Genomic DNA, 24,687 nt, shown 5'->3' on the forward strand with positions numbered 1-24,687 from the left:
TGTAGTTTCATTTTCACATTATCCTCAAATCAATATTATCAAGTCAATTGAGTTCCAAACATTCACCTCAATTAGGTATTTTCTAATTGAGACAACAGTTCTCATTGCTGCTTTTACTTATGTTTGTGGCTTGACTGCAGGTGGCCTTTTTATTGAATACTTCTACTGAAATACTTTTAAATGTGTGGCATCATCTATTGGTATTACTTTCTCTTAATAACAGAACAACTTCTCATGAAAATCTAACGTATTTTTGTGTTTATAGATTGACTGTTATTCCTGATGTCATTGTTGCATCTCATCTATACTTGGCTATTCTAGTTCTGTCCCTGCTTCCTCATACTGTGTCTCTTACACTAGCTCAGAAAATTATCACTTATTTTGATCTTTCTGACTGACATTCCTGAATTTATGCCTGACTTTACAGTCACTGGAGAACATTTGGTTGTGCCAGCTGGTATCTTCTTGTCTGTCTTATCCTTCTGCTGCATTGGAGTGGCTTTCGCTAGTATCCTTATGACCTTTTCCTTTGTTTTTCTTTAGACTTAACTTTCCATGGGATCTTACAGAACAGTGTTCTGTATCTGTTGAAACCTGTCTTTCCAAAATACTTCAAAAAATTATCTTTTGTCCTTTTTCTTTCCCTTATAAAGTATATTGAACACTCTCATATCTTCACCACTTTCATGTAAGTTCCTTTCACCACCATGTATTTGATCTGTATTGCTATATTGGTGATAATATTATCTAGAAGGTCATATCTAGCTGTTGTTTATATATTAAAAATTGTCACCAAATTGCTTGCTACACATATACTTGTATTCCTTTACCAACAAACATCTTTGTAGTTGGAATATCCCGTTTTCTCCAATCTGTCTTAATGATCCCTTACCTATAACTACCAGGTAGAGGCCAACTAGATTAGCAAATGTCAGTCCATGTCTTCAAAGTTTTGGGTTTTTTACTGTAATTATTTTGTTTGGATGTACTTTCTTGGAGGGGAAATTTACTGTGGTGAATTTAATTGTCTTAATATTCTTTATGCTTATAAAATGGTAGGCATTTCCATAGTCAAGGTGGAGATAAAGTGCTTTTCTGTTATTCTTGCACTATATTCATAGAATAAGAAGAGACTGTTCTATTGATTTTAAAATATATACAGCTTTGTTCATATTTATTTTTTAGGTTTCATATTTGAAAACCAAAAACATATCTAATTTAGAAATTTTATTTGCTTAACAAAATTAAGGCTTAACCGATAAAAGTATTCAGTACTAATGAAATGTAGAATCTGTGTATAACTGTATTACTACTGCTAATACTAATGTGATCTCTTCTGAGTTATGGCATTGATCTTCCATACATACGTGAATAAAACAAATTATATTACCTCTTTTATGTTAGCCCATAAAACTAGAAAATGTTACTCTCTGTATGTATCACATTTGCATCATGAGGGTTATGGGGGTGCTTTCATTGCATAGTTTTATATTTTTTAGAGGGTACTATATTCAGGTTTGCTGAAGTGTGTTAGGGAAATTAAGCACTTTTAGTTGTGTAGCTCTGTAGCAGGGAACATGTGTGAATGTAGACACGTGATTTCATACTTAAAAAAAAATACCTGCTTTAACAGATCTAATTGAGGATTTGTTGAGCACTTCTACTATTGCTGACTTGTAGAATATCTTCCTCAGACACACATTTTTAAAATACATAATCTTTTCAGTTTATAAAATATGAAATCTCCCAAAGGATTAAAAATTTAATCAGCAGTTTCCTGTCCTGCTGAAGAACAGTCTAGCTACTATCCAAGCTACTTTTAAAAGAAACTGTATTTTGTTTGGGTCTTTTATAGCTACAATTCTGAAATAAGTATTTGAATACCAGAAAGACTTTTGATCAATTAACATCATTATTCAATTAAAGCTATGGTCTTGAGACTAGAGAAATCATTAGTTTTAATTGTATTAGTAATCATAGCAAAAGATAAAACATCTGTATTTCATCAACTGCTACACACATTTTTCAGTTGTAATATTTAAACTTTTTAGAAAGAGTGCTTGATAATTAATTAAGTGGATAATGCAGGTGATTTAAACTTTGAAAATATGACCTGATGAGCATATTTGTGTTGGTTGATTAATGTCACAGGTAATAATTTCTTTGTACTCAGACACACTAATTCTGTAAACCTGAATTCTGTGAAGATTTGCATACGTGCTTGTCTCTGTACATAGTGAATGGTCACACTGATTTCAAGCAGGTCACATCTCTGTTGTTAACTCAATATCAAAAAAACCTCTTTGCCTACTTCTCCCATCCTTATCCTCATCTTGAATTAACTTACATCTTGGTTCCCATGATCTAGTTTCTGCACGATCTGGACTTTTATTTTCAGTTTCAAAACCAGTGATAATAAAGAAGACAAGTTTCCACACTTTTAAAGAATGTTTATAGCATAAATATTTATTTAGAATTTTAATGATCATTTCCTAAAAAAAAAAAAAAAAAAAAAAAATCTGTAGTTTACATAACAGCTTCTTTTCTTAGAAAAATTAATTGGGAAGTAGTTGTAAAAATCTTATCTGTCGATGTTCCCTTTTGCATTTTTCATGCTAAGTAATAGGGGTATCAAAATATCCATAGATCAGTAATCATGTTAGTCAGTAATGGAAATTCTGCTGTTATTGTTAGTTTCTGTCAAATGATGGTCAATCGTAATAGCTAAAAATTTCAGAGCCTCCAAATACTACGTTTGAAACTGCTGCAGCTATTAAGACGATAGATGCCATTCACTGTAATCAGTCTGTTAAGAAGAGAGTGTTTGCTCTATGGTAGTACAGCACTGAGAGTTCAAAACCAGTCTGCCTGTGCTCCTTTCGGTGTTCAGTAATACATTTCCTTTTTACCCTACAGATGTTATATAACTGTGTGAGTCCTTCTTCAAAAAAAAAACCAGTAAATAAATCAATATTATTTTAACATTGTTTAACTGCAGACATAACAAATATTCTTTGTTTCTCAAAAATGGCTGGACAGGGTAGCACAATATTGTAGATAAAGCGGGAATCCTTTAGCACCATCTGCTGGCATTGAGTTGAAAGCTGATCTTGCGATTGACTCTCCAAAACACTGCGTAGTAAAACATTTACAATATATTTTCACATATTTGCTGGAAAAAAAAAAAATCATTTGCAGTATAACTTTTATCCTTTTTATTAAACTTATACTGAGAAAATACAATGGGAATTTAAGTTTAACATATGAACTGAAATAAAAATAGGTCAAGAGTGTTTTGTTAAATGCAACTGTAAAAATAAATGGAATACTTTTTTTCTTTTACTAGAGCTTTAGCAAGTACAATATTACATTTTTTTATTCCTGTTGTGAGTCAAATTCAATAAAATTTATTTCATAGAGAAGACCCGCAAGGCTTAGAAAAGTATCCGTAACATGTTTTGAAAAAAGTAGCAACCACTAAATATTCTTCTACCTAACTTTTATTGCATTATTTGATGTTAGTCTTGGAAGCCTCATGAAAGCATAATGGACAGAGGCCCTGATGCTGTAATTGGCCCTACAATTCCCCAATTCTTCACAAGGCACCGTTGTAGCCAGTGTGGCAAGTACTGGGACTATCTGCATGAATCTAGAACAGAGCCTTAAATCATACAGCTACAAAAGGTCACTGTTGTTTCTTTTTTAAACTGTAACACATTGATACCTCAAAAAGATTGAGACCTCATTCCTCCAAGTACTCTGTAAATCACATATAAGTGATGGTTCTAGCCTCCAAATATTTAAACTGAAAAAAGATGAGGTATAACAGGTGAATGAATTCTGATATATCTGGAAATCTGCAATGATGCTGCATAAGAAAAATAATTTTGTATTTATATAATGCCAAGAAAGTCATGTTCTAGATAGATAGGAGGACATGGTCTTCATTGGACAGAACTTGCAATAGCATTCTCTGGTGGCTTGGAAAGCATTTAAATAGTTGCAGTGATTTGGTACTGCTGAGCATGGAAGTTTGTGAGCTATAAATATTTGTTTTGTCTAAAAGTATGTCCTACAGAGTTAAGTGCAGCAGCTGTATCATCATTGTTTTCAACTGTCCAAGAGAGACTGTGTTTCAGGATTTGTCAGAGAACATAATTTCAGGTAACGTCATAGAGCAAGTTTTGAGGCATAATCCAGATGCAAGTGAAGGTAGTATATATATTTTTGAGACTGGAAACAGAGAAAGAGTTTGGGTGCTGCTTTTTTGGCAATATCCAGCTTCAGGCATCACTGAAGCTATATGCATGAAATTCTCCAGAAGGATGAGGATATTTAGTGCTTCATGATGTAATGCAGACCTTTGAGTTCCAGGAAAAACAATGCTATATTTACAACTTGTAACTAATAGTTGATGTGGTAAAAGGAATTATATTCGTATGGTAAATGAATACAACCTTAATGTACACCATATGCATAGTGGTGGGATGATGTACAAATATATCACATTTATTTACCTTGTTTGGCTGCTGGGAAAAATAACCATTCAGTTCAAAGTCTATACCATCTAAAACAGAACAGAGTAATGCAGAAGATACATTAATTTATAGTCTAGAATAAAATTACCAACTTAAAAGTTGTAAAAATTATTTGGTCAATACAATAATCCTGACTCGAGTAGGAAATTATTTTGTAAGTGTTTCTGGATCTCAATTCTATTAACACTAGCATCACAGAGATAAACATTACTTTGCTAAGTGCAAGAATACTGTATGTAATTAGAATTATGGCCTGCTTCATTGAAAAAGTATCTGTTTTAAACCAGTTATTTTTAAAAAGACAGCTAATTTATGTATGCTCTGAATTTGGTGTATGCCATCGGTATTCCCAGTTACATTGATATATAGAGGTGGTGTAAGCATCTATCTAGTGCAATACACTACTGATGCAGTGGTTTGAAATTAGCTTTACCAAAGACATCAAATAGCTAAGGCACAGACTTTTATACATGCTGTTATGGAACAGTATTATTTTGCAGTGATGCAATTTTCTTATTTAAAAAATAATAAATTATTTTAATACAATATTTTAGTAGGAAAAAAAAAAAAAAAAGAAGTAAATCAAAACCTGCTGAATTGAGCTGAATTCTCATATGAAACCTCTCATCTCAGATAATTCTCTGCCCAAGGTCTGAAATACTATATAAGTTTCAACTAGTGGTCAGGTTCAGCATGTTGTAAGATGCCTTTTATCTTACAAGAAGTCTGCAGTAGGTGCTATTTCTGACTGAAATAGTTTCTTGATGGGTTTTTTCCTTTTCTGTTGAGGTTTGTTGTTTGTTTTTTTTTTTTTTTTTTCTTGGACTCACTAGATAATGGAATACTTATAAACCACAGGAGCGAACTGCGAAGAAAATAGATTATTTTTTTAGCATAAACAAAAAAGCCCCTTCATAAAGCTGTTTTAGAACATTCTCAAACAGAAATGACAGTGTTTTCAGACTTCAAAGCTGTTATTTAAGTAGCAGTTTATGAAGTCGGGATGGTGCAAATATTAAAATATTAGTGTACACTGACCCTGAATATTCACCTGCAGATACTTTCCAGGGGCTTCAAAAAGGTCTGTATTCAGTGGGAGGAGTTCTGCTGAATGACTTCCAGGACTTCCAGCAGATGAATCCCTCGTAAGGGCAAACTCATTCCAGAAAGCCTCACATTGCACATGGTGTAGGAATTAAGAGGCTGGGGATTATTGACTTTTGAAATCTGAATTGTAATATCCAATTCACAAAAGCTTGTTTTCTTTACTGTGTTTATTTTGGAAACAGTGAACCTGTTATATTGACATGGTGTGTATGGAAAATCTCGTATTATCACTGAATAAATGTCAGTCACTTGTTGCACAGTGTGACTGCAGGAAGGAGTACAGTAAGCCTTTCCTGTGTTAGATTTACTGAAATTAATTCTACAAGATTAACATAGTATTTCTATTTCTTTACTGAACAAACATCACAGTACTGTATCGTCTTCTGTGTTTTATGTTTTTAGATTTTGCTTTAGGATAGAATGTTATCTTGTTCAAAGATACTGTTCCTTTTTCAGAAAATATATGGTTGAAGTGTTTGTTGCAAAACCAAAACTTGCATCCAGGCATAAGGTTGTACTTTTTGTTGTAAAAAAGAGAACATATGGGAAGTAGTTTGAAGGAATTAGAGGAAATGATGATAGAGTGTCATGTGAAGAACCAGACAACAATGAAGTTCCTATATAATATGAAAAAGTTACACTGTTACATAAAAATGCATATTTACCAAGGAAAGATTATTCAAACTGAAGTTTTAGGAATACTTCAGTAATATTGTGTGGTATCACTTCAGTAAGATCTTGTATCCATCAAAGACCTAGCCTTTCTGTGACAGTGAAATGTTTTTTTTTACTTGGTTGGTTGTTATTTAAATGTTCACTCTGTGTGATCTATAAATAATGTTAATATACATAGCTTATATAATATTTGACAGTTGTCACTTTGACGTAATTAAACTCTAAAACTTGCTATATAATCAACATAGAAGACTAGTAGCAAATTAGTTTTCTTGATTTACTTACATTTTGCCAAAAGCACTTTTGTCCAAATGTTATATATTCTATAAGTACATGTGTACTTCTCAAATTCCTTTCAAACCTGTTATTGTTTTCCTCGATTTTTATCACATGAAGCAACTTCAAAATTGTGAAAGTTGTAAAATGGTTTTTCGAAGACTCTTCTTACATATATAATTTGGTTTGGTTGATGTATCCTTCTGAGAAAGTACTCAATCACTTATTTTCACAAGAAGGTAAAAAAGATAGGTAGATTAACTGATGCTTCATTTAATTTGGATTTTATATTGGCATAAAATCACATAATTAATTTGCCATTTAAAAGTGCTCTACAGCCTCTGCAATCATAGAATAATAATTTAGAAAGGACTGTTTGGCTGTCTGTGACTTATCATAATTAACTGTCTTCTCAGCATAAAACATAAAAAGGAGCATACTCAAATATTTTATATTTTAATGTGTTGCGTAATATTATCTCACCCAGAAATAGTAAGAAGAGTGTCTCATATTTCATAGTGAGATAACTTTTTCAGTCAATCTCTAGTTTGATGTCTTTTTAGGGAGATATTTTGCTTTAAATGAATTAGTATGGCTCAGTTCTTACAGCTGAGTGCTGAAAATATAGAAAGTGGTCATTTTAGGAATTTACTGATGGATTTAAAATGTCATGATCCTGTTTTGTTTTGTAACATTACCAAAGCTGAAAAAATAGCAGAGAAAGACCCAGCAATACAAACCAATTTCTTGTTATCCGGTAAGGCGTATCTTCTTCTGGATGTCATTAAACTAGAAGAAAATTTTGACTTTGCTATAATCCTGCTGTTCCTTTTTAAATGTAGTTTCCAAACGCCTAACATTTTTTCACTGAAATATCACCATGATCTGTGCTCTCCTTTTATCTTCTGAAGCTTGAATTTTATGATTTAAAATGTACTTTAGTCACTTAAGGAAAGGTGATATTTTATGCTATTTTCTATCAGAAAACAGCTTTGCAGCAATTATTTATTGGACTGTAGGAGAGTTCTTTTGTAATAATTTGAATGGTTACAATAAAGGTAAAGTATTCTGTCCATTACTGGAAAATAACTTTACATATATGCCCAGCAACTTAAATAAATCATTCACTAAATTTGTTGCAATGTGAATGTGGCATTAAGATTCCTACGGCATTCGACTTCAACTAACAACCCAGCAGTGGTATAGACTAAGGATATTATTGTTTACTATGCTGAGAAAAGCACATCTGTAAAGCTGTTGTGTCTTGGTAGGTAGTGTTAGGAGTTGAACTATCTTTAATTTCATTTGACTTGTTCATCTTCCTTAAGGATCTCCATAAAGATGCAGTGAGTATTCTTTTCAGTCCTTAGTTAGGGTTTGCATCAGTGGTCGTAAACCTGCTTAGCGGACAAAGACTCTTTTTGCTTTGAAGTCACTTCCCCAGCTTTTCAAAAGGTCTGCAAGCCGGTTCCCCTAAAACAATTTAGAAAAGTTTGAAGTGGTGCCCCTTAAACCAGCAACAAAATAAAATTTTCTCTTTGCATTATTGAAAACCATGACAATCTTCTGAAGCAATAACAGTTTAAAAGCTTTTAAAGAAATCTGTTCTGCTCTATGGCCAGCTTTTAAGTTGACCCCATTATTTGGAAAATCAGAGGCTTGGAAACCCCTAAATACTTGACATTCTTATCAAAGGAGTCAGCCTGACGTTTCACAGGACTCCTCTTTTACAGTATTTATTCAAGTCCTAATTTCTTTAAAGATGCTATTCAGGTTTCTTCTATTTCTTTTTTTTTTTTTTTTTCTTTAGAGTTTTTCTTTAGAATAAATGTAATTTAGTAAACAATTGATATAATCTATGATACACTGATCCTGTCACCTAGTAAAGATTTATAGTCTATTATGTTTGAAGTCAAGTCCAAATTCTAAAAAGACTGTGAGCATTACTTATGTAATTTTACTTTTCTGTGGACTGTGATAAATATATATGCTTAGTTTCTACATGTTTTAAGAATCTTACCTCCTACATTTTATGTATATAGTTACTGACAGCCTAAAGTAGGTAAAGCCTACAGTAATGTAGTTGCTGTAAGCAATAAGTTTACTGTAAGGATTTTGTTTGTCTGCACCTCCTAATAATTAAGTCAGACATTGCTTCTTATAAGTTTTTCTATCTCCAACATCATATATTCGTTACCTCTACTACAATGTTGAACATTTAAAACTTCTCTGATTTCAAAAGCTTCATTAACATGTAATATATAATTAGATTAATTCCTTGCTGATCTATGCAAGTAGGTGTTAAATGCAATTTCTGAAAGCAAAATAAAGCAAAATAAAGCAATAAAACCAGAATTCTAGAATTTTGCTAGCATAAGGAGTTCATTTAAATGAAAACAAATTAACAAAAGCTTTACATGCACAAAGCTGCCTCCTCTTTTATGGTTTGGGGACAACAGGGAGAAAGAATTGGGTCAACAAATTTAAATTGTTACTGGATAATAAAACTCTTATGGTTGCTGTTACGTTTTCCCCTAAAACTGCAAATTTGTGGCTTGTCTACACAACGTTCATTTATGAATCTTCTAAGGTGCCTGCCCCATGTTTAGGTCAGGAAAGTTCAATAGAGCAAACTTTCTCAAAAAGGTTTGTGAGCGTTCATAGTACCAGCCACCTGAGAAGTACCTAGAGGTCAATAAGTGTCTACCCTTATGCTTCTAATTTGTTGGGAGTTTTCCCTTTGCTTCTGAACTGTCTGCCGTACTTCCTGTGTTTGAGTGTGTTTTGCCAAACATTATATGAAACAAAAGCAGTAGCTTTTAATGATTATTTATTATGAGATTAGGGACAATTCAGCCAGTTGCTCCAAAGCATTTTCGCATTTAAAATGCTAATAACATACATGCATATGTGTGTGTGTATATGCACACATACATATTTAGTGCGTAAGTACATATCTAAGAAGCAACAGATTTATTTACTTTTCAGTATTTTGTATTGTGGATATAAATTATAGCTTATAACAGTAACTGCAGAATAAATAAAATTCAGAAAGGTCAAAATATTTGATTTGATACTTTGTCATAGATTATGACCTTTTCTAAAAAGCCATTTGTATGTGGCATCCACACGGACACTCTGGGAGGTGTTGCAAATGGTCTGAGTAAAAATGTAAAATATGGAGAGTAAGCTAAGCTTTTATTTATACAAGCCCAGATTTACACTTCTTTTCCACAGAAGTCTTTCACTGTATGTGCGCAGGGTCTGGGTAAGCTACATGTTTTAATATATTTCCATAATTTCTAATAAGACGCAGTACCGGTATTGCTGCTACTGTTTAGGACAAACTAATGACATTATGCTGGTTTTATATTTTGAAAAGTTACAACCCTAAGTGTAATTTGAATGATGCTACCTTCATAACCAGTGGAGTCAGCTGGTCCCATTATTACTAGCTGGAACTCTGGAAGAGGGTGATCCAGTGAATGACCTGTGAGTGAAGTTATAAAACTACTTACAGAGCTTTATAGCATTTGCTTACCCTTTCTGTGTCTTGGCCTGGATAAAAAAAATATTTTTTTTTCCTTTAAATGTGCCAGCTGTACTATTTCATTTTCTTTATGGTATCCATAGACGTTTGCTTACAAAGAGAATCTCAAGAAAAATACAGTTTTATTTGTTCTTGTTGCAGGGAAATGTGTAATAGGAGCAGCGGTAATCAATGTTAGGTTTGGGTATTTTGATTTTGCAAACTCATCTGAAATTCATACTGATTATGGTCCAAGCTCCACATCTTGCAAGGAACTCATGGGGCTGAGGTTTCAACACTGTTACTAGGTTAAAAAGAAATCGGTCGATGGATGGTTTACTTCATCTTTGGGCACTGTAGGTGTCTCCTCTCGGTACCTGTCATAGTGACACTTCTGTGTTTACTTAAGCTTGTTATAGGAAAAGGTAGTAATTGACTTAGATCTCTTCCCTCACAAAAGAAAAAAAAAAGCGGGGGGGAGGGGAGAGGAGAAAGATAGAGGGAGAGGAAAATGCAAATCTCTATGCTTCAACTTCTGTCTGGCTTTACTACACACCTGACTCTTATATTAACATGTGTTAGTAAATGTGCAGGCTGAATTCCTATGTTGCTGTACTATATAGATAGGAGTACAGAACAACCATATGCAAACAGTGGCATAGAAGTGATTTGTAAGGAACATGAACTCCAAGAGCAAGGAAACTGAAGTCACTTCAGTGATTGAAAGCAGTGATTTTAGAAATAGATTGTAACCAAGGATTGCTTTTATTGTTTTTTCATTGAAGGTGATTTTGCAACTCCTCGAGCTATTTTGACAGGACATGACTATGAGATCACCTGTGCTACCATTTGTGCTGAACTTGGCCTGGTAATAAGTGGTTCAAAAGGTAAGGTAGCTGTTGTCATTTCTCTCTGTTCATGAAGCTATAATCCTAATGCAAAAAGGAATATAGTTTCAAGTGGCAGAAGTTATTAACTTTATGGTGGTTTTACTTCTAACCTTTGTTTAGCTGCAGTGGAATTTGAAACCTCTTTTTAAACACATGTAAACTGAGGATTATTCAGACATTTACAAGAAAAAGCAACCACACAGGTTTCCCTATAATAGCCTACTGATTACTATTTCTTTTTGTTTGTTTATCCAGTGTGTAATAGCATATAGCACACAGGTGGATACAGCTCTTGACTGCCAGGGTGGTGAAGAATGTTTGTTATGGATAACTTCTCAGAAAGGGAAGCAAAAACTTAATTTCAGGAGAAAATGAATGTGCTGTCTTGTTTGTTTGATGAAAGGTATATATAAACCACCAACTAAAATTTAGAGCAATTCTGTTCAGGTTCCTTGAGCTTAGCTACAAAGCCTGTAATATGCTCCATTTGTGTTCTCAAAGACCTGCTTTTGGCAGGCAAATTATAAAGAAATATGTTGATTCCATGGATGTTGTTTATAATTTTCCTATTTGCTGTTCCACAACTATTTTTAAACTCAGAATTTCTTAGAACTAGGATCTTTCTGATTTAGTGTTTCCAAAGTACCTACTTTGAGGCAGTTTTTCAAAGTTGGGTGTACTCACTATATGCACCTGTGTGCATTTCTGTTCTGTGCATGTGAACACTTGTTGCTTACATGCAAATCAAATATTTGTCCAAATATATTAAAAAAGTAAATATTTAGTGGATCATGTGTGGGTTAAAATCTTAATATGAGAATATATACTTTTCGAGTACCTATATATATGAATTCATTACACTTACCTCTGTGTGTCTTCGTATTTTTCAAATCTCTTTTTAGGATTCAGTACATTAATTTTTGTGCTCTCTAACTAGTTTTGATAGGTGCTCTAAAATACCTTAATATGAAACTTTTAAGGGATAAGCTGTTCATTTTATTCTCTGGCACCCTTAAAGTCATAGGCTATCCACTTAAACATGGTAAAAATCATTATAATGTATTACAATAGTGATTACCTAAGTAGAAGTCATTACTTATTATGTGATATATGATGGCTTTAAATGAGCATGTAAATCAGTCACTAGAGATTTTATTCTGTCTCATTAGAAGGACCATGCCTCATACATTCTATGAATGGAGATCTACTGAGGACATTAGAAGGTCCTGAAACATTAGAAGGTCCTGAAAGCTGCCTGAGACCAAAACTTATTCAAGCTTCAAGAGAAGGCCACTGTGTCATATATTATGAAAACGGCCTCTTCTGTGTATTCAGTGTGAATGGGAGACTTCAAGCCACTATGGAAACAGATGACAAGATAAAGGTGAGTGTACTCATGTGTGTGCTAAGGACAGTCAGTTCCAGTACAAGGAAAAGCTATTAATGTTGGAGTTGTGCAGAGGCTCTTTCTATAGCCAGTGCATAGAAATATGTGGTACTAGACCATAATAGAAGCATTCTGAAAAACTTGTAGTTGAGGCGACCATGTACTCCTAATAGTACTGGTTTTAATTTTAAAATAACTCTGTTCATATAGTAAGGAATACCCTGTAAGCATTTTCTTGAACTAAAGAATGCAAATATTACTAATTGCTGACCAGGAGAAGCCAGGCTACTTCTTTATTTTTCAGTCTGAAGTCAGGAGATCGTTGGACATGCTGTTTTGGATGTTGGCCTTCCCCTTTTTGGCATCTCTGTCCATATTCCTTCACCTTAGCTTGAGATAGTGTGTGTTGTGCTGTTTCAGGAAGTTGATAGGTATATGTCTATATTTCAACTCCTTAGCCCTTTGGCATTTGCTGAGCAGGCAGCTAGGTTCGACATCTTTAGCTGCAAGAGACATGGAGCAAGTCCAAAACTATGCAGGAGGCATTTTAAGCTTATGGTTTTATGGAAATTATTTTATAATACAAAAAGCAGGTCTTTTGACAGTTCCTATGAAATAGTACCTATGAAGCAGGGCAGAAACTGCCAGCTATACTGCAGTGGAGCGAAAATGTCAAAAGAATATTTTCCTTGAACTAAAAATATTCCCACTTTTTCATTGAATGAAAAAGGAAGGAAAGGGAAGGGGAAAAAAAATGAAAAAGCATTACCAAATCGGCTTGAAAATTGCAGAATGCAACAGAGACACGAAGCAAGATCACGTTGCTGGGTCAGCATTCGGGCTACCTGAATTATCTCAAGTTATGGTCTCTGCCAGTAATCGTGGTCTGAGGCACAGAATCACGGAATGGTTGAGGTTGGAAGGGACCTCTGAAGATCATCTAGTCCAGCCCTCCTGCTCAAGCAGGGCCATGTAGAGCCGGTTGCCCAGGGCCATGTCCAGACAGCTTTTGAATATCTCCAAGGATGGAGATTCTACAGCTTCTCTAGGCAACCTGTGCCAGCGCTCGGTCATCCTCACAGTAGTGTTTCCTATATAAAAACTGTTTAACTATTTAACATCAGCAAGAGGAGACTTTTGTTGTTGTAGCAGTACTACACCTCCAAGCTGACTTTCATAATCTGATGGAAGAGCCCAGCAACTCAGATGCTGGGATTTCCAATGTTCTCTTGAGTTGAAAACTCTCAAAAGTTTTTCCTTCATTTGGATTAGATGTTTCAAGAAGAAAATCCTCTTCACCCTCATACTCGTTTTACAGAACTATTGAAATTCTTCCAGAAGTTGTGCAAAATTGTCATAGTTTTTAAATTTGCACTTGTTCTTCTCAGACTATTCACATTAATTCTTAAGATGGAAGAATGTGTCAATATATTTGAAAGAATTTTGACCTTCATTATTTCTGTTTTATAACTTACATTGAACAGTGGATGCTCCATTACCACTGAAGTCTCCAGTGCAGTTGAGTGTATTCCACCTAAAACCTTCTAAAACTCTGTCATGTATTATACTTTGTTAATCCAACATCCCTAGGTTTTCAAAATCTCAGATATGTTGATTGTGGAATATGCAGAAATAACTCTCTGTGTAGCTTTCTTCCATAGTGGGAGTGCTGTCTGTCTGCCAGGGTGAGAGAGAATTTGACCGTTGGATGCTGTGGCAGCCAGAAGTGCGGATTTGAAGCTGGGGGAAATGAAGTAGTGTGTGTATATTTCTGTCCCAAGCCATTTTTTCCAAATTAATATAGATTCTTGCTTCAATCTTTAATCTTTCTTAAATTCTCTGAAATTGCACCTTTGGCTGTCCTTGTACAAATGCTTTAGAGATTTTCAACCTACCTTTCATCCCAGTTCTTTCCATAAAGCAAGTACATATCATAGTGTTTTCTCTTTTTACAATAATAATGTCGATAATCTGTCACTTTCAGTTGTGATTATGTTGTCAGCTAGGCCAGCAAATCTGTAAAATATCTAGAAATCCCTTGCTGGCTAAAACAATTTCTGTAGTGTTTCAGTCAGTACCCACAGCTTTAGGAATGTTGCTAGAGGCAATGGAGTTCCGCTCTCTGTGGGCCAGAATTACGTATGTACAGGGGTTTGGGTTTTATTTTGTTTTGTTTTGCTTTCTTTCTCTCCCAGTGGTCCCAGTTGGGCTTTACACTTAAACAACCTACAGCGTCTTTCCCAATGCTTCTGCACTATATCATGCTAGAAGGCAAGTGGCAACTGCATGATTAAAATAGGAGCATTTAAAATGAATAGTACCTACCCATGGGCTGTGCTGACAAATACTTTTTGTTGATTATTGCTCGAGGAGGATAGAATAGGGAAGGAGAAGGTCGCAAGTGTTGAATCTGCAATGTAAAATTCTAGTTTCTATTTTCCTGTGGCCATATGTGTTGAATCTGTAATGTAACATTCTAGTTTCTGTTTTCCTGTGTCATTTCAGAATGTCATTGACAAAACTAGCAGTTTTCAGTAGTGATGTTTGGAACAACATTCTGATTTTCTTTCTTGTATTCTTGTGCTAGAAAACTGCTAGATAAATTTCAGATGCTCTGGGGAAATTCAAAGTCAAATCAATGCCTTCCACCTGTTTTTGTTTTAAATACTGTATTGCTCAGTGGAGCTTAGGCATATCACAGTACATCTACCATGTAATGTTTAGATATCTTAATGAATAACTTAACTCTAAATAGTCTGCTTGTTCTGAGAAGTAAAGTTATTTTACCCTAAACAAAGACTGTATGCTGTTTCACCCAGAGGAACCAATTTATTTTCCTTTCCTGAGTCTGTTTTGAAATGTGGAAGTGCCCACAAGACTCCTGCTGCTGTAAGCCAGAGCTGTCACAGTGTCAGCTCTGCCTTTTTACAAAGCACTGCCTTTCAAAAATCTGAGATGTTAAAAGGGATTTGTGCAAAGTTTTGAGACTTTCCAAGGAAATACAAGTCAGAAATGCAGCTTTTAGAACATTGCTGAAATTGTGCACTTTGGGGATTATTTGAGAGTCTGAAGCTCACGTGAGAAAGATTAGTTGCAGGGTTGTCTCAGTTTCATACCTAGCAGAATCATAGATAAACTACGCTGGGGAAAAGCAGAACAGTAAAAATTGATTCATGTCGTCTTCTATACCAGTTGGAGTATTTGAGAGTAGAAGCATCCTTTCGTTTGTTAAATCTTGAAGGGCATGTCATGAAACTGAAATGTTGACAGGGTGACCTTTTTCTTCCATTCTTTCCTTCATTCATATATATATATATATATATATACACATACAGAGAAAGAGAGAGAGAAATGGCTGAGAATTTTATTAATAAACAGTACAAATAAATAAATCAACATCTTGTCTTCATGACAAGCCAATGATTTAGTAAAATTGCATAGGTATTAGTAAAGGTTCAAAGCCTATACTTTATTTAATCAAAAGATCACAAAACCCACTGCATTTTGCAGGTAGTGGAAGAGTTAAAGATTAATGGCTTTAATTTGCCTTTTAATACAGCATTTCTTCAGTAAAAGCCTCAAGTATAAAATTCAAGTGAACCATGACCATAAGGTTAATGGATTTTCATCAGCTGAATTTTATAAGTGTAGCAAATAATTATTTGTCACGGTCTTCATTGCAATTTGAAAATACCCTTAGGAGACTGCCATTGCTATAGAGAAGAAAAACACCCTATATTGATTTTTGTTTCTAATGAATAATCCTTTTAATAATTGTGTGTAGTATGTTAGATCTCATGATCATCTACTCAGTGCATGTGAGTTACAGGTAATTTCCACAGTCTTGGTTTGTTTTCTACCTCTTTCTTACTGGGTTACTATACTTTTCTAAGAGGGTCTTTAAATGAGTATTCAAGCTCCTTGGGGCTGTGCTTTGGCAGGTGCTTAGCATATTTTTGTAGGCTGGTAGAAACAATCACAAAAGCATTTTAAGGTTTGAACATTTGTTTTCTGGGGGGAGAAGATTCAGCTCAGAATACTAAACTGTAACCTTGGTTAGTATTCAATTTTCCATTCTTAGATATGGTTGAAAAAAAACCTCCACATACTCAGCTTTATTGTGTCTAAACTTACACATATGTGTTGCCATCTTAATTCAAAAAACAACTGGAATATATTTATCATCTTTTTTTTTTTTTTCCCCAGTGTTATAATATTTTGTTTACAGTATATGTTTTTATTTGTTACATTAATTTTAAAGTTACTGTGTGAAATAAAATTTAGCAATGTGATTCATTCTGATTACTTGGAAGTTGTTGCAGTAAACACTTAAAATTCACAATATAATATAGAAACTATCTTAATGCACATCGTAGAATTCTAAAGGGATATAGTTGGCATCATAGTAATAGAGTACAGCAATACAAAAAATACAGATGTGTAATATGTCTGACTTCAATTATTGCTGTTCATGAAGCAGTATCTTACATACACTGTATATTTTGGTTTCTAGGCTTGTCAGCAGTCTGTATAAACACTTTAATGCTGCATGAACGTAACATTTTTGTGTTTCAGTTTCTCTCATTTTTGTGGTGCATGCACTATAAATTCTGTATATTAAAAATCCAGCAACTTCCTTTTCCTGAGGAATTTAAAATCACAGTAGGTTACGAGTTTTGCGTATTGAAAAACTGTAGAAGCAGAGATTGCAAGTGCCAAAATACTTGCAGACTTCAGCAGAGAGAGATATGTTTGCAAGACTCAGTCTTCAGTTCTTTCTACTTTTTCCTAAATTTAAATCTATGAGCTGGAATTTTGCTTGTAGAGGATCATATTGAGACAATTTTCCTTGCCTTCCAGTGACAGTGTTTTAATTAAAGTGGATCGATCTATCTGTGTGTGTTTGGAATTTAAAAACTATTGCTCTGAATATTATTTATTCTTACATTGTTCTAGTGAAAAGTTTTGTGGCTCCCTGCCTTGAGTCAGGGAGCTGAAATTTATCACGAATTAGTCCTGATGTGAAGGATGTGTATTTTGTTGAAAAGCTGCCAAAGTTTAGCTGATGCACAAAGCTCAGGTTAAATGCATTCAGTAGATAATTCTTAGCATGTACATTCCGTACTGAACATCTGTAGCCCAGGGATGCAGAGCTTTCCCCTGCAACCAATCATCCCCTACGGTGGGGTGCACAAAAAGGCCAAAAAGGCCATGGCAAGAAATGTGATCCTGGATGAAGGGGAAGGACTGATGGGGAAACAGAGGAGAAAGAAGAGCAGAATCGAGGCTAGAACCAAGGACAGAATCAGAGATGTTTGCAAGAGTGACAGGAACAGAGAAGGAGAGATGGTCATGTAGAAACTTGTCAGACTGGGAGAAGACAAGAAGAGGCAGAAAAGAGTGAAGGAAAAACAGGAATTGAAAGTAGGAGTAATGGAGTGAAGGATTAGGTAGGATCAGGATTTCAATACTAGATAATAGTGCTTCATTCAATAGTAGCAAAGTTCTTTATTTTCCATTTAAAACCAGAAAATCATCCAGCAAACAACTAGCAAAGTTTTTTCTTACCTTTCTGTGTGCTTAAATGAAGAGGATGATAGGTTGCTGCTGTGCTGAGTATTGCATACAAAAATAAAAGTAGAGAGCAGAGAAGGGAAAGAACAAAAGTCAAGCCGGGGAGCAGAAGTCAGAATGAGAACTGAAGAGGCAAGGGTTTGGACTTACAGGAGTTACTAATAATGGTCCAAACTGTAGTCCTAAGGGTCTTGATCTTGCTGGTAGCTCGTGCTGATGTCATTCCACATGGCATAATTGATTCAACATTTTGGGCTTGGTTTTTTTGGAAACCCTACAAACCCTTCAGTTTTCCCAGATAGTTGGAAGATGAGGCTATAAAATCAGGGTCCAATATCCTCTACTGCTTAAGTATTTTTTCATGCATGCCAGCAGGACAGGGTCTTCCTTTCAGAAGAGGTTTTGTAACTTTTCAGGGTTACTGTAGTAATTGCTAAGACTTGTATTGAAAAGATGTGTAAGATTTTAGTATTGCTGTGAGAAAAGTTAAGTTAGTAATGGAATCTTCCAGGGGTTGGTGTTGGGAACCTGTTTTATTCAATGTTTTTGGAGGTGGGCAATGATGAAGGCAATAGTTGAGATGAGTGCAGAACTGTTATTTGGAAAATGCCACAATGTGAGACTTATGGGGTATTCATCAAAATCAGTAGGATCACTTGAAGACAGATAAAACTATTTTGCACCATAATGAACTTCTGCCAATTTTGTTGTTGTTGTTGTTGTTGTTTTTTTTTTTTTCCATAGAAGACATCAGCAGGCTCAAAAACAGATTGAGAAAATTCATGGGCAACATGTCCATAAATAGATACTAAAGGGAATTGTCAGAGATATACTTTCTGATATTCCTGATTCAGTGACTGTGGGTGCTGGGGAGCACAAGGGGAAGAGGCTGTAGAGTGACCAGCCTCACAGCATCTCCTGCTGCCACTGTTGGTGATACAAGACTGGGCTAGATGGATCATGGTCTGTCTGACCCCATAGGGTATCGCTTATTTTGATAATGTTACAAGTTCAGTTCTTTTAAATCATATTTTGGCTTCTTTAAACTGGCAAAATCCCTCTTTGAGAAATATTTTTCATGCTTCCAGTCACCTTAATATCTGATAGTATCGTGTGGCATAGTCATCAGGTAACTGAGAAAAGTTGCTGTTCTTCCAGATATTCAGTATGCATCGTGATTTTTCTAACAGCACACAAGAAATATCAAAATAGATTGAAGACTCCTGTTTCAAGAAGTCTTCAGTGTGAAAACCAATCCTATCCGATCTTTCTCCATGATCTGGATCCCAAATAAAGATTTCAAATGTAGATTTGGCATCAGTCCCCATGATGCATGCAAAATTGGGGTCTAAGTCACTGAATTTGTCACAGGCAGTTTCAGGGTAGAAGATGAAAGGAAACACAGTCTCTGTTAAGAGGAGTGGATCATTATCTTATTAATCCAGAGCAGGGATCTAAAAATGCTAGTCTAACTTAATTCTAGTAATTTGTATAATTTCAGTTCTCTCCATCATTCAGCCTTTTGCCAGAGAGAAAAGGAGGATAGCTTCTGCTAGGCTAGTATTAAAGACCCTTGGGGAATGTCAGGTACTGTATTTTAATGCCAGTGCTGCTGGATCTTGTAAATCTAGCTAATTAGAAGAGTAAATTTCTTTAGATGACCTCATATTAGATCTTTGGAATATGGAATAAATCACAGGTGAGGTAAAACTTAGCTAGCGGCATATAATGTATTAAAGAGATTTCTGCATAATAACATTAAATCTGTTGCTGGGTAGAATAACATAACAACGTTGCTTCCCAAAAGCTTGTATTGACATCAAGTCTCCCTGGAAATTCAGCTGTCAATATGAAACTTTTTATGAAAGTAAAAGAAGGGGAGTAAGAGCAACACGTATTTATCTGACAAATATCCATGTGATTTCCCCTTAGGCAATTCAGCTGAGTCGAGATGGACAGTATCTGCTTACAGGTGGAGACAATGGAGTTGTCATGGTATGGCAGATGTGGGACCTCAAGCAGCTTTTTGCTTACCCAGGGTGTGATGCTGGAATCCGATCCATGGCACTGTCATATGACCAAAGGTTAGAGCAAAGTCTGGTCTTCATAAGAATTTCAGAGAAGATATACTTACAATTAAATTTCATTTTTGTTTTAATTCTGATTTTGATTTTTCTGTGGATCACAGATCCTGGTGATTATATTGAGAATTCTGCGCTTGCATAAATTTCTTCCTAACATGTCATGTTTGGGGAAGATACTCTTTTTCAGGATTTCAGCTCTTGGGGGAATTAAGAGGTTCAAGAACTCTTACTTTGTCAGACTTTCAAGATAGGTTGAGTTACTGGCCTGGGCCAATGTTCGGTGTGGGTCACGTGGAAGTGGAAGGTTATATATGTGCTTTTCATGTTTCTTCCTCAACTTATGATACAAATCACGTTCCTAATTCCAGACCTTTATGTTAAAAATATAACAGAACAGTTGCACAGTAAGATTCCTTCCACAGATCCATATTTTGCTAAAGCAAATATTAAATTTCATTTCTAGGAAAGTTATTTTGTCCATATAAAGCATGCCCTTCCTCTTACTGAAGTCAATCAGTTAATACTTGTACTGCATTTTTACATTACATTTTTCGATGCAGCTGTCCTGTGTTTTTATCAAAAAAAGTACTGTTTGTTTATAAGATGGATGTTTACCATTACATTTGTACACTTTTATCTTGCGGGCTAGAATTTTGTTTGCTTTGGTGTATTTTCTTAGTCGAATTCCTGTGTACTTTTCAAGCAGATTTGGCTCCTAAAGCCCTTAGGAATGTCTACATTGTGCACTAAAGCATATTGCTGAGACTCTTAAACTTCCACTTACTGAAGTCCATACTGAATGTTTTAATGTTTTTACCTGGACTACATTTCTAAAATTTATATAAAATGAACTTTAAAAAAATCCAAGCCAGCAAAATCTAGGGACTTAAAGCAAACATTCAACTTCTTCTGGTTAAGCTGAATTAGAGATTATAGGCATTTTGGCAGAAACATTTTTCTATTAAAGAGCCCCTGCTGTTAACAATATTTCAAAAGCTGGAGTTACAGCTGTTGAATTTTAGACCTCTGAAATGTATAAAATTTTGCATTTAGAGAATCTTTGAGCTCTATTGAATGGCATGTCAACGTAATCTTCGCATGTCAGTAAACTGAATTTTAATATGGACATCTATAAATTTATCCATGTGTTCAAGTTAGGAACCTATTCACTTTGGGTTTGAAGACACAGAACCTCAGAAGAGATTTACTCACAGTATTTTACTTAGTAATTACTCAGAGTAATTTTATGGTATGGATGAATGTATATGTTTGAGTGACAATGTGTAAAAATACATTTTAGCCTAATACAAAAACAATAAAAAGGGTGCTCTTGAAATAGTCTGATACTATCAAAATGCAATGTTTTGATGATCTCATATTTAGTCTTTGTTTTGAAGGATAAGTTACAGCTTTTTACTCTAAAATTTTTTTTAATTCCGAGGCTTTTGTCCTAAAATGCCAGAATTGTATATGTACTCCTACTTTTGATTTTTGTAAAAATTTAATATGAGATAGTAGAAAAGATGATACAGTAACTCTTGTAATTGTGTGCTATGTCAAGTTCATGGCTTTTCAAACAGATCTAAATGATCTCTAGTAGTAGGCCAAGGGTAAGGAATTTAGAAAGAAAGAGTGCCTCAGTGGGGAAGCACAGTGATTGCTTTCAGGAAGTTCCAAAACAGTCAAAGCCTTCAGATTGCTTTCAAACCCAGATACTAACATTTCCAACTGAAGGCCTGTGCCCACGTCCAATTCCTTCATGTAGATCATGTGCTTAAATGGGGGAGGCGAATCTGAAATGAACACTTCTCCTAGCCTTCCTTCACTTTGCTGCTTCATCAAGGCTTCATCCCACCCCAATACCCCCAAAAAACAACCAAGCAAGCCAGGAATAAATCTCAGGAAATGTGAAGTGGCCTTGCAGGACAGTGATGCTGGTAAACAATTCTGTTTTCTAACTCTCAGTTGTAGCTTCAGGCCGGCCGTACAAACTGTTGTATGGTGTTTTGGACAGTTTGTGATCCATAAATCTGTCAGATGGCAGTTTTTTTCAAATCCAGCTTTCTGGAGCCCTCGGAAGCCCAAGCTGGGGGAGCCCCTGAAGCCTGACTTTTCTGGTATGTGGAGCACTTCCAGCTCCAGCTGTCTTTGGTGGAAGTTGGTCGTTGCCTTGGGTTCTTGTACCTATATTGGTGTAACTCTTCAGTGTGTTGACTCATATATCTGGACGTGAAATACTCACTAACAAATATGGTCTTGTGCTTTCCTTAGGTGTATAATGACTGGCATGGCATCTGGGAGCATAGTGGTTTTCTACAATGATTTCAACCGTTGGCACCACGAGTATCAAACCAGATACTGATTTTCACGGAGACCAAGATTAGCACTGATGTGGGCAGCTGTTGTCAGGGGGAAACTGAACACAGCGCACCTCCCTTGGTGTCTTGCCACAATATTGTTCCTTATAAATAGCTATATTACATCTGAATGTAACTTAAATTTGCTGGAAGAAACAACCTATTTTTTAAAGTTAATTGCTATTTTTGTAGACCTTGCTTGACTTTTTTGGGGGAAAGGCAAAGAAGCAGAAAAATGGCTGCTGGGTTCTGTAGTTAAAAATCTATATTTTTAGTCATAATGAGAAGTCTATTTTGATCCCTGTATGTAAAAGAAACCTAAAGTAAAGATGGTTAAAACTCCCATTCTAGCTATATTATGAAGAAACGGATTTTCCATCTGAAGCTTTATGTATAACCTTGAGGAATATATGATTTTAACATAATGGAAATTAATTACAATGTTTGGGGAATTTTAATCTGTGCTATCTGTACCACACTTTGTCTCGTACTTTTCCAAATGATTGTACTACATCAGCACTGAAGTTTCTGGGATTCAGCGGTAATATTTAAATTATGGTTAATGTAATTTTAAACTTTGCAAATCGTTTCCATCAATGTTACTATTCAAGCATGTTTCTAGGCCTAGACTTAGTTCTTTTTTAGTTGTAATTTTTGTGCAGTTAAGAGAGAGAAATAGGGAATGGAGTTTGTGTTACATCAAGTGTGAATCCTTCTAGTTTCTAGCTGGCATCTCCTTCAAAGCACACCAAAATGTGGATTGTTCCTCAAAATCAGAAAGGCTATTTTGGAGACTTTAAACTCAAATTAGAAACCCACAGAGGCAGGTATTTTTTAATAGGTGCAAGTACTAAAGCACACTTCTGCTGGTTGACTGTGAAAGCACTAAAAAGGCAGGTGTTAGCTGGTGCACAGCCTCTATTCAGCAGTAAAGGCACTTGCAGGCAATTTTCCTTTCTTTTTTTTTTTTTTTTTTTTTTCCCCAGAACTAGCCCCTGCAATACTGTAGCACATACCATATTCCTTTTCTGCATATAGCAACAATATCTTTTATATTTTACTATCACCAAATCCAGTCAGATCCTGCCCAATCATATTAAATTACCTCTTTCTTTTAGGAAAATAAGAATAATTTATACTAAGGAACAGTAAGTTATTTTGGTGTTGCACAAATCTACTTTTCTACAGGATTGCTGTGCAGAACTCTGTGAAAATATTTGTGAAAAGAACTGTTATTGTTTTGTAAGTCTGTATTGCATAAAAATCTTCTTTGTATGTTGTGATCTATATGAGTTGAAATTTACATTCCATATCTGTATTGATACATACATTTCTCTAGCTGCCTACTAGAGCAGTTCCTGGTTTTTCTAAGCATTTAACTACTATCTCTTTCAGTAAAGATTTGGAATGAGAAAAATCAGTTTGAGTGAAGAAATTAAATAAAATTACATTTGTAATTGAGAGCTTCAGTGGAGTACTGGGTTCTTGTGGTTGAACATGTATTCGCAATTGAGGAAATAGGTGCTAATGCATTTAAAGTACTCTTGGTGTTCATGCAGTGGTGACTATGTTTTCTGTGCTTTCTACGTATTTATACTGATGTGATTATGGTGGTATCAGTAGAATTACATTTTTATGTTCTGTGTAGCAGAAGGATGATCTGATTAAGCGAAAGGCTAGATTTGTCAAGTCTGAGGTAAGTAACATTTGTTACGCAAAACTTGTACTTTACACTTCCTTAAGTTCAGCAACATTCATAGCCTTGTATCAGAAGATTTTGAGGGGAAATTGGTATGCTCTTGAAGCGCAATTTGTATTCGTCTCAAGCCAGGGGTGGGTTTCCTAGGCTAGGTGAAGGGAAAAAACCCCAAACAAAGAAAGGAGTATTTTGCCAAGTGGAATTCCTGAAAGTCTTCTCTTTATGGTCTCCTGTTGACTTAGGAAACTCTTTATTATTGATAGAAGGAATAGTTTCTGATCTTAAAGTATTTCACAGGGAATTGATTTGGTAGGTTGCTTGTTTTAGAAAGATCATGAGATGCCCGCCCAAACTGAAAGCACGACTGTACCTGTGGAGGCCACCCCGAGTTGCATCCAGCCAGAGCATGCTGGTGGGCACCCCTAACTCCTCGGGGGAGCAGCAGCAGCGGTGCAGCGCCGTGTTCTACGTATTACAAGTGCTGCAGCCCTTCTGTGGAGAAGAACATCTTCAGCCCCTGCTCTGGTAGCAAGCCTATGAAGACGCCGCCATTCTGGACCACTTTGCTGGT

General features: G+C 35.3%; 1 protein-coding gene across 4 annotated transcripts in view; it reads left to right on the forward strand.

Moving 5' to 3' along the window:
* Positions 1-23,426, forward strand: part of LRBA (LPS responsive beige-like anchor protein) — a 415,639-nt gene extending 392,213 nt beyond the window's left edge. For all 4 annotated transcript variants that reach the window (XM_042796732.1, XM_042796735.1, XM_042796733.1 and 1 more), the window contains 4 exons: positions 10,911-11,012; positions 12,185-12,399; positions 19,909-20,060; positions 22,332-23,426. In XM_042796732.1, the coding sequence (XP_042652666.1) occupies positions 10,911-11,012; positions 12,185-12,399; positions 19,909-20,060; positions 22,332-22,422 (560 nt within the window). In that variant the 3' untranslated portion in view covers positions 22,423-23,426. The remainder of the gene's footprint in view (positions 1-10,910; positions 11,013-12,184; positions 12,400-19,908; positions 20,061-22,331) is intronic.
* Positions 23,427-24,687: the final 1,261 nt, after the last annotated feature.

Source organism: Tyto alba, unplaced genomic scaffold (assembly GCF_018691265.1).
Source record: "Tyto alba isolate M040663 unplaced genomic scaffold, T.alba_DEE_v4.0 Super-Scaffold_23, whole genome shotgun sequence".
Lineage (NCBI taxonomy): Eukaryota > Metazoa > Chordata > Aves > Strigiformes > Tytonidae > Tyto > Tyto alba.